The sequence below is a fragment of the Xenopus laevis genome, chromosome 4S (assembly GCF_017654675.1).
Source record: "Xenopus laevis strain J_2021 chromosome 4S, Xenopus_laevis_v10.1, whole genome shotgun sequence".
NCBI classification, from domain to species: domain Eukaryota; kingdom Metazoa; phylum Chordata; class Amphibia; order Anura; family Pipidae; genus Xenopus; species Xenopus laevis.
The window spans coordinates 4,089,075-4,107,765 of NC_054378.1; the positions used below are offsets into that span (position 1 = coordinate 4,089,075).

General features: G+C 41.7%; 1 protein-coding gene and 1 long non-coding RNA gene across 3 annotated transcripts in view; one reads left to right on the forward strand and one right to left on the reverse strand.

The window, feature by feature from the left end:
• Positions 1-835: 835 nt before the first annotated feature.
• Positions 836-4,391, reverse strand: LOC121403718. The gene is made up of 3 exons (XR_005967444.1): positions 4,260-4,391; positions 4,020-4,080; positions 836-1,133 (listed from the first exon to the last, which is right to left on the reverse strand). It is a non-coding gene; the product is annotated as an uncharacterized LOC121403718 (long non-coding RNA).
• Positions 4,392-9,802: 5,411 nt separating this feature from the next.
• Positions 9,803-18,691, forward strand: part of LOC108714918 (AP-2 complex subunit alpha-2) — a 44,093-nt gene continuing 35,204 nt past the window's right edge. The window contains exons 1-3 of one of the 2 annotated variants that reach the window (XM_041560799.1): positions 9,803-10,135; positions 12,223-12,291; positions 18,514-18,656. In XM_041560799.1, the coding sequence (XP_041416733.1) occupies positions 10,069-10,135; positions 12,223-12,291; positions 18,514-18,656 (279 nt within the window). In that variant the 5' untranslated portion in view covers positions 9,803-10,068. The remainder of the gene's footprint in view (positions 10,136-12,222; positions 12,292-18,513; positions 18,657-18,691) is intronic. The other variant, XM_041560800.1, reaches the window with a different exon arrangement.

Consider the following 18,691-nt stretch of genomic DNA (forward strand, 5'->3'; position numbering starts at 1 on the left):
TTAGGTGGCGAATAGCCGAATTTAAGTTCTTAAAGGCCAGAGTATGATCAATCTCGAAATTCAAATTAAAACTCGTATCGAGTTTGGTAATTCACAATTCGAGAGCTTTGACCATAAAAAATTAAAATTTTCAATTTGACACGTAATAAATCTGGCCCTTATAGTTACTTGCTTAATTTGAGGTCAGTGTTTGTTAATCCCTTATGAAGTTTTTTGGTTATGACTCTTAAAACAAAAAAGCAGAAATCAATTTTATTAGCTGCCCTCTGCTACTTTATATCAGGAGTCAGAACCGGAAGTACAAAGCATATATACATCCAGACAGACACCAATTTCAATGGCACTGTACATTGCCTTTGGAAAAACACTATTTTAACTTCTAAAAACACATCTTCTAGGCAAAAGGAGCCCCCCTATAAGATATATTGGATCTAAATGTCAATGAATATCTGACACCCAACTGCTGCATGAAGACAGAATGAAGAGAAACAGATGCTGAGAGAGGAATAGTGAAGATAAACTTGATTATTTCCGAAACGGTACTGAATTTTTAATTGATTGTATTTAGAATGTTTATTATTTCAGTATGATGAAGTTAATATTAAATTTTCATTTTCACGATAGTTTCCCTTTCAAAAAAAAAAAAATTCAAAAGCGGTTGCTCTGTAAAGCCAAGCAACCATTCTACTCTTTTGCTGGCCAAAAGGCAGACCGTTTCCTTTACATCTAGCAAGGAGATGATCTTACAGATGAACAAGCACAGCTAGCAATACTAGTTCTTTATTAACAGATAAAATGGATTTAACCATGAAATAACATACAGAACCATGGCCAATGTGCAAATTGTCAGCATTTATCAGCATATGATAACAAGCATGGATGTAAATGTTATGTAAATACAGGTAGGAACACAAGTGAAGGCAAGTCTATCTCATTTGCACCTTTCTACATATCGGTTAAGATGACCACTTTATTGATTTATACCCTCCTGAAGTCAAAACACTTGCATGTAAAACCTATTAACACAGTATCTCCACAAAGCACTTACTGAGTCCTCCCATTCCCTTTGCCCAGTCATGTGGCGTTGATAGTCTTGTAGCAGACACCAAGTCTATAAGTGTGTTGAAGATCCCCTGTAACAAACGGATTCATTAAAGGAGAAGGAAAGCTACAGAAGCAGTTTATTGCCAATAGATTAGCCACAATAGTACAAGCTATAACCCTATATTAATTCTGCAGAATGCTTTACCGTACCTGAGTAAACATCTCTAGACTTTGTCTCTGTTTGTTTAGGATAGCAGCTGCCATATTGGCTTGGTGTGACATCACTTCCTGCCTGAGTCTCTCCCTGCTCACTCATAGCTCTGGGCTCAGATTACAGCAGTGAGGGGGGAGGGAGGGGAGATAGGAGCAAACTGAGCATGCTCAAGATTTAAGCTGAAAACAGGAAGTCTGATACAGAAGCCCATGTGTACACAATAGAAGGAAAGAAATGTGCTGTTTCTTTTGACAGGGGACACAGATTTATATAGACCTTTCTGATAAATCTTACTTACTTTTTACCTTTCCTTCTCCTTTTAACAAGCACCATATTGCTCAGACCACAAAAGGTCATGCTCTTAGAATGTTCCTCAAGCAGACTTGGCCTTTTTACAACTTTTTCAAAAGGACAGCAAAGTGCCTGTTCCCTGCTGTACTGCTGTATTGTGCAGCTTCTTTAATGATTCAGAGTACATTGTAAGGTTGTTCAACTCCTGCCATTCAACTCCACCATGTAGGCCAGAAATATTCCGGCCCTTGGTACCATAGAAGTTGGACAGCACTGGTGCAGTGGGTAAGCTTTACATAATGGCACAGGGCCCCCGGCAAATAATGGTATCTTCTTAAATGAATCTGTGATTAAGATGTTATTTCTGAACTGTTTAATAAATCTATTTTCTTCAGCCAAGGATAAGTACTGACCACTTAATTCCTAGCACAATTCTTTATCCCTATTATCAATGGAAGAATTTTGCTCATCAAATGAAAGCTGGACAGTAGCTACATTCAGCGGTTCCTTTAACGCCAAAACAGTGAGATTGCAGTTTAACAGTATATTATTCATGGACTGTCTGATATAAAATATACCAGAAATTAGATATTTTGTTTTATAGATGCTTCAGGACCATATACAGAAAAATGTAATATTTTTCCAAAATGCCTGGCTGAATCATTGTCCTATCAAGTGATTCTTTAAACCCGGTAACTTCCATAAAACTTGGGCTATTGCTTTACCTCTCATTATGTCTGGTTCCAGAACACGGAATTCCCATTTTATGAGAAAAGCTTCTTTCTGTGCAATCAGGTTAATATGGAAATGTATTGCTACAATTATGCTCTCTATTATGATGCCATTTTGCAATTGCGGCTCATGAGATTAACATTGTCTCCCTTCATAAATCTTCTTTATGTCTATATAAAATAGGACTGGTATCTACAATATCACGTGCCTTTGCAATCATGCGGTTTTAGTGATGCCCTGGGATACTTGGGCTAAAAGACACAAGACACAATGATAATTCTGACATAAGGTAAAATATATAACATTTTTGGTGCTTTTAGGAAGGCTGATTGGATGTCATTTTCCTTGTTGCCAGTACTCTCTACACAAATAGTTGAATTTTACTGTCCAGATAAATAAAGGGATACTATAAGTGCACGAGCGTGCAGAAATAGCAGCCCAATAGTGCTATCCAGGCACTGGAACCTCTAAATCCATTTCTGGTACTCTTTGTAGAATGTTTCATGAAGGCTCATCTTGCAGTTCAGCTCCTTAATGCTGTGACTGTGTGCTTAATACCAACATTCATTTGAAAATATATCTGTTTTAAGTCAAAAAATTATCCAATGTTTTTAAAACAATTACCCTTTAATAATCTACAAATGAAGGTTACTGGATCCCTAGAAAAATGAAGGACACTTGTAATAAATACAGGTTGGAGGGCGTATTGCAGAGGGATTGCAGAAGGAAAGAGGAAGACAGAAGAGTATGGCTCCGTGGTGCTCACTGGTATAACCCCGGGCTGGTGCATTTTTTTGCTGATAGGAGCACCAACCTGGGGTTTCAGGTCAATACAATCACTTGGGGGTGCCTAACATTTGGCACCCAGAAGTGCATGAAGCCTTTCCTTATCCTTTAAAGGAAAACTTAACACTACTATTAATATGGCTAAAAATGCCATATTTTATATACTGAACGTATTGCACGAGGCTAAAGTTTGAGCTTGTCAATAGCAGCAATGATCCAGGACTTCAAACTTGTCACAGGGGGTCACCATCTTGGAAAGTGTCTGTGACACTCACATGCTCAGTGGGCTCTGATTGGCTGTTGAGAAGCTATGCTTAGGGCTCGTCACTAATTATCCAGCAGAAAATGAGCTTCCCTGGCTGTAATATAAGCTGATGCTACAGGTTTGCTGATTATTCAATTCTGATGCTAATTGCACTGGTTTCTGTGCTGCCATGTAGTAATTATGTGTATTAATTACTAATCAGCCTTATATTGTGACATTTCTATTCTATGTGTACTGTATATTGTGAGTTGCTCCCTAAGCTCAGTAAGTGACAGCAGCACAGAGCATGTGAATCAGTGAATCAGCAGAAAAGAAGATGAGGAGCTACTGGGGCATCTTTTACTGCTAAAGGGGTGTTTTTGCTTTGGACTGGTTCATAACCCCATTACATAATGTACAACATTTCTGGTTCACTTCTTCTGAGTGAGCTAGAAATGTTGGCAGGAAATATTATCAAGCTCATAATTTGATTGGAAAGTGGAGCTTATTCATTTCTTCACTTCTTCACTGTAATCTTTAGTTCTCCTTTAAGGTATTCTAATTAAATCCCTAGATTTTCCTTACTTTTCTAAATGTCAGAATAGCATAAAAATGCGGTGCTACAGATTTTCCAGAGTCAGAACTGCTAAACACAAAACACAATAAACTAAAATGATTGACGAAAGGTACCAAGGTTCTTATACTCACTGACGCGTTTGCCCGCCAGTTGACTCCAAACCTCCACTACGAAGCCGTCAAAGCGCTCATCCTAAAGATATAAGAGGCTATTTAGCATTGATCAGAGTTGCAGTTTTACAAAGCTCTCTCATGAGTTTAATCTGATTAGTGCAGAATTAAACAGTTTTAGCCAGCAATTTAGCACATTGCCAATTTTAGGCTATTAGATAAAACATGGACAAGATATGACGTGAATACAAAGATACCTACAAGCAGGAGAAAAATCCCAATGCAACAGACATCTTGAGTGAAAGATGTTGCTTGAGCTGAATGGGAATAAATTGATCAGACCTTGGCACTGTCAAGACATGGACGTCTTCCTAATGCCCTTCATCCATCCTGAAACAAGAACAAAGTCCAAAATGTTAAAATTGAGCTCTTCAAGAACTGGGATCATCCCTTCAAACACCAACAAGGACCCTGCAGACATAAATTATTCTTTGCATAGCCTTGCATAGCATGTCTGGCTCTTCAATAATAGCACTGGCCATGCAATGTGTTTCTATTGGGAAAATGGTATAAAATTTACAACAAAAATTCTGCACTGGCGCAGTCTATAAAACATGCAATCTTTTCCTACTGGCTGATGGGTTACCAACCAATAGGCTTCCATATGTCATTCCCTCTAATGGCTCATTCGTAAGACACACACTGTATAAACACAATGTAAAAATACAAAGTAAATAATAATATAATGATAAAATTGTCCAAAATATTCCAGGAGGTAATAGAACTTCCGACATTTTAAAAAAGAAGCTAGATGGATTTTGCCATTCTCTGCTTGCCCAGTGCTGCTTGTGTGTGCCATTCTCTGCTTACTCATTGCTGCTTGTGTGTGCTATTCTCTGCTCGCCCAGTGCTGCTTGTGTGTACCATTCTCTGCCTACTCAATGCTGCTTGGGTGTGCTATTCTCTGCTCGCCCAGTGCTGCTTGTGTGTACCATTCTCTGCCTGCCCAGTGCTGCTTGTGTGTGCCATACTCTGCCTGCCCAGTGCTGATTGTGTGTGCCATTCTCTGCTCGCCCAGTGCTGCTTGTGTGTGCCATTCTCTGCTTACTCATTGCTTCTTGCGTGTGCCATTCTCTGCTCACCCACTGCTGCTTGTGTGTGCCATTCTCTGCTTACTCAATGCTGCTTGGGTGTGCAATTCTCTGCTCACCCAGTGCTGCTTGTGTGTGCCATACTCTGCCTGCCCAGTGCTGATTGTGTGTGCCATTCTCTGCTTGCCCAGTGCTTCTTCTGTATGCCATTCTCTGCTTGCCCAGTGCTGCTTGTGTGTGCCATTCTCTGCTTGCCCAGTGCTGCTTCTGTGTGCCATTCTCTGCTTGCCCAGTGCTGCTTGTGTGTGCCATTCTCTGCTTGCCCAGTGCTGCTTGTGTGTGCCATTCTCTGCTTGCCCAGTGCTGCTTGTGTGTGCCATTCTCTGCTTGCCCAGTGCTGCTTGTGTGTGCCATTCTCTGCTTACTCAGTGCTGCTTGTGTGTGCCATTCTCTGCTTACTCAGTGCTGCTTGTGTGTGCCATTCTCTGCTTGCCCAGTGCTGTTTGTGTGTGCCATTCTCTGCTTGCCCAGTGCTGCTTGTGTGTGCCATTCTCTGCTTACTCAGTGCTGCTTGTGTGTGCCATTCTCTGCTTACTCAGTGCTGCTTGTGTGTGCCATTCTCTGCTTGCCCAGTGCTGCTTGCGTGTGCCATTCTCTGCTTGCCCAGTGCTGCTTGTGTGTGCCATTCTCTGCTTGCCTTACGCTACCTGTGGGATGTAAGCCTGTTAGGGGTTTGTTCTTGGGGTTTGTTAGCATTTGGAAATTGTTAAGGGCCCCTAAGGTGTTTAATCATATGTTGGGTGGTTGTTGTATTATCCACAGGGGAGGATGAGGCATATGGATTTAAATGTATGTTTTTAACATAACTTCAATTTTTCACATATGAGTGATGAGGGATTTCCCTGCAGTGAGCACCAACCATTTGGTTTTTTGGTGTGCTACCACCTTTAATATGGATATGATCTTAAAAGTTCTTGTGGTAATATGGGTGTGGTTTAAAAGGGGGAGTGGCCAACACTGACTTCCTTTATCGGCCCTCCACCACATAGGCCAATAAAATGTTGGCCCTCGGTACCACAGAAGTTGGACAGCACTGATCTACATCATTGAGCCCGGTAACTTGATAGGCCTTTCTACATTTCCTCCTTATCTGCAGCCAGACTGGAGAGATGAGGGTAAATTTAGCTGCAAACGCATTGGCGATATCGTTGCCATGACCGTTCCACTGTTAAGAAAACAGGAAACTTGGTACCAAGTGTTGGTGCTTCGGACATTTGGGTTGCAATGCTTTTTGTTCCCTTATCATGGGAACCAATAAAACATCCAGTCCTTTAAAGGACATGTACACCCCCTCCACAAAATAAATCAAAATTGAATCAGTGAACAGCCACTTTGAAATCTTTAGATAACTGCCCCTCTGGTTGTTAAAAGGTTAACAGTAAGGCTGCAGCATCCCCTTAATCGCTTAGAAATCCTTCTCCTCCTCTAACCCACACGGCCCCCTCCCTCAGGAATTTGCTTTGACTCTTGACTTATGAGCATGCTCAGTTCATCTCAGCTCAGATTACTAAACACACCCATCAGTCTAACAGCCAATGAATAGATAGCATTACTGGTTCCCATAAAAACTCTGCTCTAGCTGTCTGATCCTATTTTTGTTCTCCTAACCACCTCTCCTGAGCTCAGCTTAAACATTACAGTGCTCAACCCCAGCAGAACTATTTATCAAAGTATGTTGTGCCTGTTTAACCCTGCATTCTGTGTTGCAGGAACTTTACAGCATACATGTCCTGTTTGAAGATGTCAATGTTACTGATGATGTGTGAGAAGGAAAATGGCAGCCTGGGGAAAACTGCTATTTGTTTTAGGAAAATGTGATGGCTCTGGCAAATGGAGGGGGTATGTGCAGTACAAATGATGTAGCTTGGGTGGGGAAGATGTGCCCAACTTATATACATGTAGGAAAATGTAGGCTTTACATGTCCTTTAACTTCCTGGTGTCCCCTGCTATACTTCCAATGGCAACAAACTGGTGAAGAGCAGTACTTTTAATAGTATATTTGCTAATGTGTAGTACTAGAGATGTGGCAAAGCAATAAGCATTTCCAACATGCCACCACTGTGTGTGTGACTCTGTGTGAACCTTATAATCTGATAGCTGTAACTCCAGCTACTAACTATACAGAGCATATGCCCCAAGGAATGAATCTTATGCTAAGTAAGCAGCCACAAAAGAGCAGCTTGCTGATTGCACTCCTCCTCCTGGGAGCAATGAAGGCCTCTGGGTATATGCTAACACTGCATGCCATACTTTACATCTTCCTTTTCCTGACATATTTTATAGAGGAGTTGGAATTTCAAGGCAAAACTGTAAAACTTGACTTAAAAATGACCTTGGGAAAATGTATCCTATTTCAGATGCTGATTTTTTAAATGCATTTATTATTATTATTATTATTATTATTATTATGGTACAGAAGCACAAAACATAATGTACAACATTTGTAGCTACTAAGTTAGTTAAGCTTTAGTTCTCCTTTAAATTACAATGCAGACTGAACTGGTTTGTGAGCTGCCATGCAATGTCATCTAATTAGCATTGTTTTATGACTTTAATGATATATCTATTTATAGCATATTATATTTAATAACCGAATAATAATCTTTCATCCTTGCATTTACACAAAGCAGTGCGGAGCCCTCCTCCCTGTGGCACTCAATATATAATTGATCAGCGGCTCCCAGCCTCCCATCATCCTCTAGGAGTCAAAGATGGCCAGAGGCTGTTGTTGTTGTGATAATGGCAGGTTAAGATTTTACTCAGCGTACAGAAGAATAAGAGTGACATCTAGTGGTACTAATGCAAACAGCTTCCTCCAGAAATCAAGCACACAAATATAAATCCATACCTCCCAACTGTCCCTTTTTCGGAGGGACAGTCCCTCTTTTGACAGCTCAACCCGCAGTCCCTCATTTGTACTGGAAAGTCCCTCTTTTCTCTGCACTGAACAGCCAGAAAAAGAAACAAAGTTTCTCACTTAATTGGCTTTTAGCAGAGAGCCCAGAACAGCTAACAGGTGCAAATAAGATACTTTGTAACAATTTTGAGACACAAAAACACAGTTTAGATAAGGAGAAATATTTTCAAACTTTCATAACCTGCCAAATTTTATAAAACAAATATGGTAATTAGGGGGTGTGGCCACAGAAAGGGGTGTGGTCAAAAAATTAGCTGCGCTACGTGCGGAAAAAATTTTTTGGTCCCTCTTTTTACTTCCAAAATGTTGGGAGGTATGTAAATCTAAGTCAGGGGTTATCGGATTTATTTGGATCAAGCCCCCTGCCATTTTGTGGACACTGCATCATCTCAGAATCTTGTTTGTGCACCAGAATGGGGGACCTGATGTCCATCCCCATGTCCTGGCTACACAATTAAATGGCTAAATGGCACAAATCTGCTGGCCACCAAAATGTCTAGAGGGTGACCTGTTTTATCAATATTTAATGAAATTGTCTATGTATTAGGGACCCCTATACCTCCTGGGCCCCCTCTGTAGTTACCCCCCTGGTGACGGGCGAATCTGTCCCATTCTGCTTCATGGGAACATAGTGAAATATTCAAGGTGTATTTTCACATAGATTCATTAATTTCTTTAGAATTTTTTTCACTGCACATATTGGGCTATTTTTTGGGGCTACGTTTGAAGGGCCTCTTGGCTAGTTTTGGGCTGGTTTTGTAGCCGACTTTGGCTGTTTTTCAAAATTAGACCTGGCAACCCTGCATTAGGGCAGGAAAAGTACAAACCAGCCAAAGGCCCAAAAAGTAGCCCAAATCCCTACCTTGGCTAGTTTGTACTTTCAAAACCCGCCTGGGCTTTAAATTAGTTGCCCAATTTGGCTGGAAACCTGGCAAACCCTGCCCTAATGTGCCAAGCCTGTGTCTCCCAATGCATGTTGGGTAATGTCGTTTTTGTTTAACAATTGAATGTTGAATGTAAGACTACAATACCCAGCATGCAATGAGACTGACTTGTGTAGAAGATGGGAGTTACCAGATTTTGGCCTCTGTACCCCCAGTCTCCTGTGACTTTCCTCAATTTCAGACCATTTTGGGGCACAAATCTGCTGACCACCAAAATGTCTTGAGGTTGAGCTGTTTTACCAATATTTATAGAAATTGTATATGAATTAGGCCTTATGGGGTCCCTTATACCTCCTGAGCCCCCCTCTGTAGTTACGTCCCTGGTGACGGGCCAATCTGTCCCAAAAAAATAGCCCAAACCCGTACCTTGGCTAGTTTGTACTGTCAAAAACTGCCTGGGCTTTAAATTAGTTGCCCAATTTGGCTGGAAAACCTGCCCTAATGTGCCAAGCCTGCGTCTCCCAATGCATGTTGGGTAATGTAGTTTTTGTTTAACCATTTGCCAGCCGCCATGTTTAATGTAGGACTACAATACCCAACCTGGCAACTCTGCAGTGAAATGAGGGTGATTTTCTCCTGTGTTATGGAGCACCTTTTAGACAGACTTATTAAAGGCTACAGTTTTCTGGTGAAGCTACATTTCCAGTTAAATTGCTGTTTATAGAATGTGCTTATTCAGCATTTATAGGCAACTTTAAATTGGCGCCCCTTCTCCACACGCCAATGAGTGACATCTGTCAGCTCTGTCACACAGTCCCCGCCCACCTTCAAACGAGAGAAGGCGGGAACCTCTGAGACGTGTACGCGCACATCGAACGCATTACACACAGCGACGCTTCTTTGCTTCTCCTGTCTCACCTTCCAGCGCTCGCTCCCGTCTTCAGGACCGGTTTCTATGAGCTGAGGGAAGGGGGCGGAGCCGTGTCGTGAGCGCACCGGGCCGGATTATTTACAGCAGAGGGGTATCCACAATACACCCAGGCAGCTCCCCCACGGGCCAGGACAGAGTGGACATCGTTTCTCCCCTCCTGTTGGATTACCTGTGGTGTCTTGGAAGATGCCTGCCGTGTCCAAAGGGGATGGGATGCGGGGCCTGGCCGTGTTCATATCAGACATCAGAAACTGTGAGTAGCGAGCGGGGCGCAGTGCGAGAGAGGGGGACCCACAGGCCAGTGGATAATCATGAGCTGACGTCACGGGGCAAGGGCAAATAGCAGAGGTCACAAGTGGATTGTTCCCATGGAAACCCCTTTACAGGGTCAGTGCGATGGTATGTCCCTAGGAGGAGGCAATTTAAAGGGGAACTCGCAAAAAAAACTGAAAAATTAAAATAAGCTTCCTCATACTGAAATAAGACATTTTCTGAATACAGCCAATTAAAAATTCTGCGTTGTTTCTGAAATATTCAAGTTTATGTTCACTATTCCTCTCTTCGTTCTTTCTTCACGCAGGACAGGGTGGCCAGTAGTGATGCCGCGGGACCCGGGTGCGGGTTGAGTTCTTTTCCTGCTCTCCCCGTCCGCCACCTTCAAATGCCGGCATTCGACTGCTGGGTTCCGGTTTTATAGTGTCGCGTCTATTCGCCCGCCCCCTTTGTGACGTCATTGTGACGTCATCAGCGGGGCAGGTCGGCGTGGGTCTATAAAAGGACCCCCGGAAGCAGGCGCGGGTGTTAGCAGGGCGGGTTAGTGTCAGGTATAATTTTCCAAACCAGCAAGAGTCGGCTACAAAATCAGCCCAAAAACTAGCCAAGAGGCACAAAATAAAAAAAGGGGCCCAAAAAATAGCGCAAGATGTGCAGTGAAAAAAAGCCAAAACAAGAAATAAATAAATGTGAAAATACGCCTTTTTCATATTTTCGCTGTTTACCAAGTTTTTCCATGAAGCAAAACTGGGACAGATTCGGCCGTCGCCAGGGGGGTAACTACAAATTGAGCCCACGAGGTATAGGGGTCCCATAAGGCCTAATACAAATACAATTTCAACAAATATTGGTAAAACAGCTCAACCCCTAGATATTTTGGTGGCCGGCAGATTTTTACTACAAAATTGTCTGAAATTGAGGAAAGACATGGGAAAATGTAAGAATGTTTAAAGCATACCTCCCAACATTCTGGAAACAGAAAGAAAAATTTTTAACCACACCCCGTTTTGCGGCCACACCCCCTAATTACCGTGCCCATTTTACGAAATTTGCCAGGTTATGAAAGTTTGAAGACATTTTATGTAGTTTTTATGTTTTTTTTTTTTACAGTTTTACTAATAAAGGTGAATTGCCCTATAATTGAAAAATGTGTATCGTTTTTATAAGAAACCTGACTGTATGCAGTGAAATTCTCCCTTCATTTACTGCTGTGGATAGGAATTGTCAGACGGTCCCTAACTGCTCTGCAGGGAAACAATCATACTTATGAACAGCAGGGGGAGCCCCCGCCTTACTTCCCAGCCAGGCAGAACTCAAGCAGCTTTGTTTGTTTCCCTGTAGAGCAGTCGGCGACTGTGTAGAGATTTGTATTGGATTTTATTTTTGCCTTTACATCCCCTTTACTGTTTCCAACTCCAGCTGCAGGGATAAAGATCATGGAGCCAGATTTAAACAGATAAACTGGGATTCTATTTGGAGGATTATTTTGCTGCAGCCGCTGGTTCTGCAGAGTTGGAGAAAGTTTGTATTAAACAATACAAAAACTATAAAATCCCCATTAGATTACATGACAACACAGGACCCAGTACAGTCTGTATATTCTGATTATTAATCAGTCTTGCTGTATCGGCTTCTGGCAGATATTATTTGACTTGTGCTGTTTTGATCATTTATGGCGACCCCTAAGCAGCCCAGATCACACTGAGCATGTGCACAGTCTTGGTCTTGCAAAGATGTATAACAAAGTTACAAGATGGTGACCCCCTGTGGGCAACTTTGAAAGCATAAATCATTTGTTTGATTAGGCTTGTGGTGCAGTAAGTTCATGTTTATGTTTAGTATACAAAATACAGCATTTCTAGCCTTATTCTATTTTACACTTTACTTCCCCTTTAAAGAAAAGTTAAAATCTGATCCACTCAAAATGGCAGCACTGGGCAAGCTGTTTTGCTGTTCATCATTAAGCGTATAAACCTGTAAAAGGAATCTGCGTAATGAACGCATATCGCAAAGATCGTTTTGGTGTCTGTTTTCTGCTTAAAAAAATCTTCTCGTTTTCATTTTCAGGCAAAAGTAAAGAAGCAGAAATAAAGAGAATAAACAAAGAGCTGGCCAATATTCGTTCCAAGTTCAAGGGTAAGAATCAGCAAGCTCAACTGTCAACTGTGTTTTTTTTGGTGGGAGAGACCCAGAAATAGGTGCTTTTATGTATTCCTTCAGTTCTGGCCGAATTATAGAATTAGAGCCTCCTTTTTATATGCTTAGATACAATAAAGGGCTAGGGCTGTCACTAAGGGTAGGCAGAAGAGCCATGTGACTAGGGAGCAGTGGGAGGAGCTATGGGAAATTGCACTTGTCCAATTGAGCATTATCTTAGTAAATGAGCTCTGATTTACTTTAATAAGTGACATTGGTGGGGAGGCTCACCCTACACTTTCTGGGTTCACAGTGATGTCATAGTTCGTTACACTGTTACTTAATTAAATCGGGTTGAAAAAAGACAAAGTGCATCAAGTTCAACCGCTCTATATGAAAACCCAGCCCCATACACACACCCCTCCCTACTTTCTCATAAATTCTATATACCCATATCTATACTAACTATAGAGTTTAGTATCACATTAGCCTTTGTATTATGTCTGTCCAAGAAATCATCCAAGTCCCTCTTAAAGGAGAAGGAAAGGTTAAAACTAAGTAAGCCTTATATATAAATACACCAGTAACCCCTCAAAGTAATGCTGCTCTGAGTCCTCTGTCAAAATAAACAGCACATTTCTTTCCTTCTATTGTGTACTCATGGGCTTCTGTATCAGACTAACTGTTTTCAGTTTAAACCTCCAGGGCTTGGGCTTGAGCATGCTCAGTTTGCTCCTCTCTCCCTCCTCCCCTCGCTGCTGTAAACTGAGCCCAGAGCTATGAGTGAGCAGGGAGAGACTCAGGCAGGAAGTGATGTCACACCAAGCTAATATGGCAGCTGCTATCCTAAACAAACAGAGAGCTTTTTACTCAGATATGGTAAAACATTCTACAGAATAAATATAGTCTTATAAATTGCACTATTGCAGCTAATCTATTGGCAATAAAACACCTCTGTAGCTTTCCTTCTCCTTTAAAGTCATTAACAGAATCAACATCACCCGGCAGTGCATTCCCCAACCTCACTGTCCTCACTGTGATGAACCCCCTACGTTGCTTCAAATGAAAGTTCTTTTCTTCTAGTCTGAAGGGGAGGCCTCTGGTACGGTGATTCTCTTTATGGGTAAAAAGGTCCCCTGCCATTTGTCTATAATGTCCTCTAATGTACTTGTAAAGTCTAATCATGTCCCCTCACAAGCGCCTTTTTTCCAGAGAAAACAACCCCAACCTTGACAGTCTCCCCTCATAATTTAACTCTTCCCTCCCTCTAACCATTTTAGTTGCACTTAGCAACCATTTATATCCATCTTAAAGTAACAGTTCAGTGTAAAAATAAAAACTGGGTAAATAAAAAGACTGTGCAAAATGTATCTAATATAGTTATTTAGGCAAAAATGTAATGTATAAAGGCTGGAGTGAGTGGATGTGTAACATAATAGCCAGAACACTACTTCCTGCTTTTCAGCTCTCTAACTCTGAGTTAGTCAGTGACTATAAGGGGGGCCACATGGGACATAACTGTTCAGTGAGTTTGTAATTGATCCTCAGCATTCAGCTCAGATTCAAAAGCAACAGTTATGACCTATGTGGTCCCCCTCAAGTCTCTGATTGGCTACTGCCTGGTAACCAATCGGTGGATGCCAGAAGAGCTGAAAAGCAGGAAGTAGTGTTCAGTTCTCTTATGTTACACATCCAGTCACTCCAGCCTTTATAGTAGGGATGCACCGAATATAGGATTCGGTTAAAGATTCGGCCAGGATCCTGCCTTTTTCAGCAGGATTCAGAATTGGACAAATCTTTGTGCCTGGCCGAACTGAATCCTAATTTGCATATGAAAATTAGGGGTGAGTAGGGAAATCGTGTGACTCTTTCCTGACCCTAATTTGCATATGCAAATTCAGATTCTGTTTGGCTAAATCTTTCACCAAGGATTCAGGGATTCGGCCGAGTCCCAAATAGTGGATTCGGTGCATCCATACTTTATACATTACATTTTTGCCTAACTAACTATATTATTTAAAACTGTACCCTCTTGGACCTGCTACCCAACCCACAAGTACCTTATCCGCAACCTGGACCCGCGACTTGCTGACCACCAAGAATTAGGAAGTGCTGTCGTTGTAAACCAGAGGTGACATCATCGGAAGTAGGCGTGATTAGAAAAATAGGAAGTACTGTCATTGTAACCCGGAAGTGACATCATCAGAAGTAGACATGATCAGAAAAAAGGAATAAAAATTGAGAAGACCTGTGGCTCAACCTGCAGAACAACCGACCCGCGTCTATACCCGCACCTGGAACTTCTACACGCAACCCGCAGGGTGACCCGCTGCAGGACTCTACATTATAGTCTTCAATTAGAATTACGTTAACGATTTGCTGTAACCCAGAACAGCCAGCTGCTATAGCTGTTGTATTAAACTCAATATAAAGTGATATTTTACCATTATAGCTGTTGTATTAAACTCAATATAAAGTGATATTTTACCAACAGGAGTGTCAGCAAGTGGGTCCCAGAACAGGAATTGTAAGGGAAGGGGTTGGGAGTTGCTGAATTGCAGAATTAGGAGGAGACGCACTAAGAGATTCCTTAGAAAACTAAAAACAGGAAGGGCTCTGTGATAAGTGATTTTTCCTTTCCAGAAAAATCTGCAAATTCACTTTCCCCCCCCTCACCCTGACAGATTTAAACCCTAATCATTCAGATGGCTCTGTTGTGAAATACAAAGTCTAAATGCATGCAGAAGCTTAAAGGATAAGTAAACCTTTAAAATAAGTGAATGTAAAATGGATTAGGGGGGATTTCTAAGCACTTTTGTAATTTATATTCATTATTTATTTTCTTTCTCCTGACAATTTCCTTGACTACTTGCTGGTCAGACTGGTGGGAAAATGACCAGCAGGTGGCGCTGTTGTAACAAAATTCAATCATATTAACAGTACATGTTTCCCTTAATATCTTGGAATATAAATAAAATAAATAATGAATGTAAATTACAAGTGCTTAGAAATCCCCCCTAATCCATTTTACATTCACTTAAAGAGACACGTCCCCGATAATGTCACTTTATAATGGGTTACCAGCCCTTCCATTCTTTTATTACGTATAGACCCTTCAATGTCTACATTTTTACTGTAAATTCATGCATTTTTCTTCACATTTTTAATAAAGCCTCCCAAAACTGATTCTTCAACCGCAAAAAGGGGTTATTCACCTTTAATTTAACTGTGAGGGCCTACCCAGTGCGTTGGGGACGCCCGCCACACTGTGCCGATTCTTCCCTCGTGCTGGCCTCTTAGGGCGCGTGCGCGCGCCTCAACGGTTCGTAAAGGCGCAGGCGCGCTGGGGTCATCACGCAATTGCCGCCAAATTCAAACGTTTAAATAGCCCATTTGCACTACTGGAATTTGCCCGTGATAGGAGTTTGTTCCTGGTGTTTTTGTGAGTTTGCTATCCTGTTTTTGAACCTGTTTGATTCCTGTTGTGACCCCTGCCTGGCTTTTGACTACTCTGACTTCTGGATCCTGATCCCTGCCTGAATATCGACTGACTCTTCTGCTTTAACCCTTCTGTTTGACTTCCTGGTTTGACCCCTTGCCTGCCTGACTAAGTTTATTCTCTGCCTGCCCCGACCCGGCCTGATTTGACTACTCTATTGCCTAAACGCCTTATACTACGACCTTCTGCCCAAAGACGCTCGCTAACAGTCGTGCCCCTCTGCCTATCCAGAACATCTAGCCTTGCACCACTCGTTTAAGTCCTGGTGGCATCCAAGTAGCTGAGGGCTCCTCCCGAGGCCAAAGGCGGTCACACTACAGGTGAAGCACGAGCCGAGACCAGGGTGCTTGGCATTTGTTCTGGTGTTGGGTGCCGACCGTGACATTAACTTTTAGTATGATGTATTGAGTGATATTCTGAGACAATTTGCAGTTGGTTTAATTTCATCAAAAAATTGATCAAAATTGACGTGTGTGTTTAGCGAATTATTCCCCGAATTACGCTCTAAATTGCCACATTTTTCTACAAATTCGGCCATCACTAGTGTTTGGGTTGGGTACAGGTAAGACTGGTTGAAGGCCTTAGACAAGATTCTAATTGGAAAATGAGGGTCTCCTATGAGTAAGTGCCCCAATAGGCACGAAACGCGTTAGGTATCATGTCCTAATAAATTTTCTACTTTTTTACATTTGTTTTCGTATTTTTTGGAGACCCTCACATTCCGTTTGGACACAGTAAATTTGACTTTGCACCTTGGGACTGAGGTGAACTGTGAGTGCTTTCTCCTTCATTCTTTTTTTTTTTTTTTTTTATTATTTGAAGTTTTTATTGTTTTTCAACATGACAAGTAAAAAAGATGTAATAAAGTATAACATGTTCACAGCTGCAAGTCTGTTCATGTCTAAATATGTTACGCCATTCTTCATTCTGCACAGGGCAGTTGCAGTATCCGACCACATCTCGTGGTCACTCAAGCGCAGGTCCGGATAACAGCATTGGTCTTAGAGGCTCTTATGAAGTAAAACCTGCCCTGCTCAAGATAGTTCAATGTAATGCTATTCTCGCAGCTGGCTTGTAGGTGGGGAGGGAGAAACAGATGTTAGAAGGGGGGGGGAAAAAGGAAGGGGGGAAGAAAGGTTAAGAAGAGAGACAGATATCATAACTACAAAGCATATTTACCAAATGACATCATAATTCCTACAGTGTTCAAGTAGTTCCAGAGTCAGGGGAATGAGACTCCGATTGGGTTTCCTCCAAGTATCGGGTCCACGGGTACCACTCCAGCTCCCCCTCATAGCTCTTGTCTAAGAGAATATTTCTGATGGATTCCATCGCACGGATCCAGTTTACCGTATATACTCGAGTATAAGCCGACCCGAGTATAAGCCGAGGTACCTAATTTTACATACGAAAACTGGGAAAACTTATTGACTCTAGTATAAGCCAAGACACAACTACAGCCCTGTCTCCCAGCAGCGCACATTCTGCCAAAGCGACCCCCCCAGCGATCAACTGGACTTCTTTGCAAAGTTGATGGTGACAGAGAATTGCCAAACGGATTACTGTGTGCATTGTGCCACTGTCCCACTACCATGTGCAGAGGGTGCTGTGTGATATTGCCAACACTGTTAATCTTTCATATAACCAACAGAGGGTGCTGTGTGATATTGCAGTCACTGTTATTCTTTCATATAACCAACAGAGGGCGCTGTGTGATATTGCAGTCACTGTTATTCTTTCATATAACCAACAGAGGGTGCTGTGTGATATTGCAGTCACTGTTATTCTGTCATATAACCAACAGAGGGCGCTGTGTGATATTGCAGTCACTGTTATTCTGTCATATAACCAACAGAGGGTGCTGTGTGATATTGCAGTCACTGTTATTCTTTCATATAACCAACAGAGGGTGCTGTGTGATATTGCAGTCACTGTTATTCTTTCATATAACCAACAGAGGGCGCTGTGTGTTATTGCAGTCACTGTTATTCTTTCATATAACCAACAGAGGGCATTGTGGGATATTGCAGTCTCTCCCCAAGTGTACTGTTGGTATAGGAATGATTAAAAGTGACTGCAATCTCAGCTAGTGCCCGCTGACCCGAGTATAAACCGAGGTAGACTTTTTCAGCACATTTTGGATGCTGAAAAACTCGGTTTATACTCGAGTATATACGGTACCTTGGTTATCAGTGATTGTAGACCAGGTAATTGTGGCCGTCTCCTTCATTCTTTACTTCAATTGGTATTTTTGATTTAATACTTTTTCATTAAGTGGTACCACATTTATTTATTTTTATGTGGCAGTAGCACTAACCTTTGTTTCTATAAGATTCTAATTGGACCTGAAATCTACCTTTGTCGTTCTGTCCAATTTGTTGGATTGTACCAACTGATACAGTATATGACACAGATGCTTCTTTCTATGATTAGTGAAACACACACACGGCATTCCTGGAAGTACCCGGTGAACTTCCTCAGATCCAGTTCAATGAGAAATGCAAATGGTTAAAGGAATCAAGTCAGCACTTTATTTTCCTGTTCTGTTACATGCTCTCTCTTCTACTGTGACAGTTGCTGTGTCTCTCTACCAGTACTAGATTATTCTTTCCTGTCTGATATGTTCTTATCTGATCAGATTTCATTCCGCATTCATTATTGCTTTTTTTCGAAGCAACAATACTTCTAATTTTTTTTTAATATTCCTCTTTTCCTGTCTTTAGGAGACAAAGCGCTAGATGGCTACAGCAAGAAGAAATATGTCTGCAAGCTGCTCTTTATATTTTTGCTGGGCCATGACATTGACTTTGGACACATGGAGGCAGTAAATCTGCTGAGCTCCAACAAGTATACGGAGAAGCAGATTGTGAGTCGAGCTTGTTTCCTACATATTCTCCTTTG